Source organism: Geospiza fortis, unplaced genomic scaffold, assembly GCF_000277835.1.
Source record: "Geospiza fortis unplaced genomic scaffold, GeoFor_1.0 scaffold1056, whole genome shotgun sequence".
Taxonomy (NCBI): Eukaryota; Metazoa; Chordata; class Aves; order Passeriformes; family Thraupidae; genus Geospiza; species Geospiza fortis.
This window is the reverse complement of record NW_005054680.1, coordinates 21441-22345: the sequence shown is the minus strand read 5'-3', so window position 1 is coordinate 22345 and position 905 is coordinate 21441. Positions and strand designations below refer to the sequence as shown.

General features: G+C 62.1%; 1 protein-coding gene across 1 annotated transcript in view; it reads right to left on the bottom strand.

Moving 5' to 3' along the window:
* LOC102044267 (myosin-6-like) overlaps nt 1-905 on the bottom strand; it is a 23231-nt gene that overhangs the window by 18529 nt on the left and 3797 nt on the right. Inside the window, exons 3-5 of the mRNA XM_031065099.1 lie at nt 786-900; nt 150-177; nt 8-47 (exon numbers count right to left, since the gene is read on the bottom strand). Coding sequence (XP_030920959.1) covers nt 8-47; nt 150-177; nt 786-900 — 183 coding nt within the window. The remainder of the gene's footprint in view (nt 1-7; nt 48-149; nt 178-785; nt 901-905) is intronic.

Sequence of the window (905 nt, the reverse complement as noted above, 5' to 3'; positions counted from 1 at the left end):
GGATGACGCGTTTGGTGTTCACCGTTTTGCCCGCCCCCGATTCGCCGCTGGGGGGGCAAGGGGGTCACCAGGGGGTCGCCAGGGGGTCACCTGGGGGTCACCTAGGCCCACCCCACACCTGTGGGGCTGTGTCAGGGCTGGGGACTCACGTGATGAGGATGGATTGGTTCTCGCGGTCTGTGGGGAGAGAGAAGGGTCAGGGGGTGAGGAGGGGACTTGGGGGTCTTCAGCCCTCCCCAGGTGCGGAGCAGCTCAGGTGGGACAAAGTTCAGGAGAAGTTTGGGGTTCTCCAACCCCCTCAGGTGAGGAGCAGCTCAGGTGGGACAAAGTTCAGGAGAAGTTTGGGGTTTGGGGTTCTCCAACCACCCAAGGTGAGGACCAAGGTGGTGGGAGATAACTGGGGGTCTTGGGGGTCTCCAGACTCCCAGGTGAGGACCAGGGGAGGTTGGGGGAGAAACTGGGTGCTGTTGAGGTGTGGCTGGGGTTCTCCACCCTCCCAGGTATGGTCAAGGTGAGGGAGATATTGGGGTTCCCCACCATCCCAGGTGAGACCAAGGTGCAGGAGATCTTGGGGTTCTCCACCCTCCCAGGTGAGGAAGATGTTGGGGTTCTCCACCCTCCCAGGTGTGGTCAAGGTGAGGTGGAACCAAGGTGAGGGAGATGTTGGGCTTCTCCACCCTCCCAACCGAGATATCTCAAAACCGTGAGGACCCACAGGGAGCCCTGGACCTCCCCTCGTGCCCAGGTGAGCCCAGGTGTCCCCGGGCCCGTTTTGGGGCTCCCACCTGTCAGCATGTACTGGTAGGCATTGTCGGAGATGGAGAAGATGTGCGGGGGGACCTCGTTGCGCTTCTTGCCCCGGTAGGCGGCCACCACTTGTGGGTCATAGACCGGGAGCCACTTGT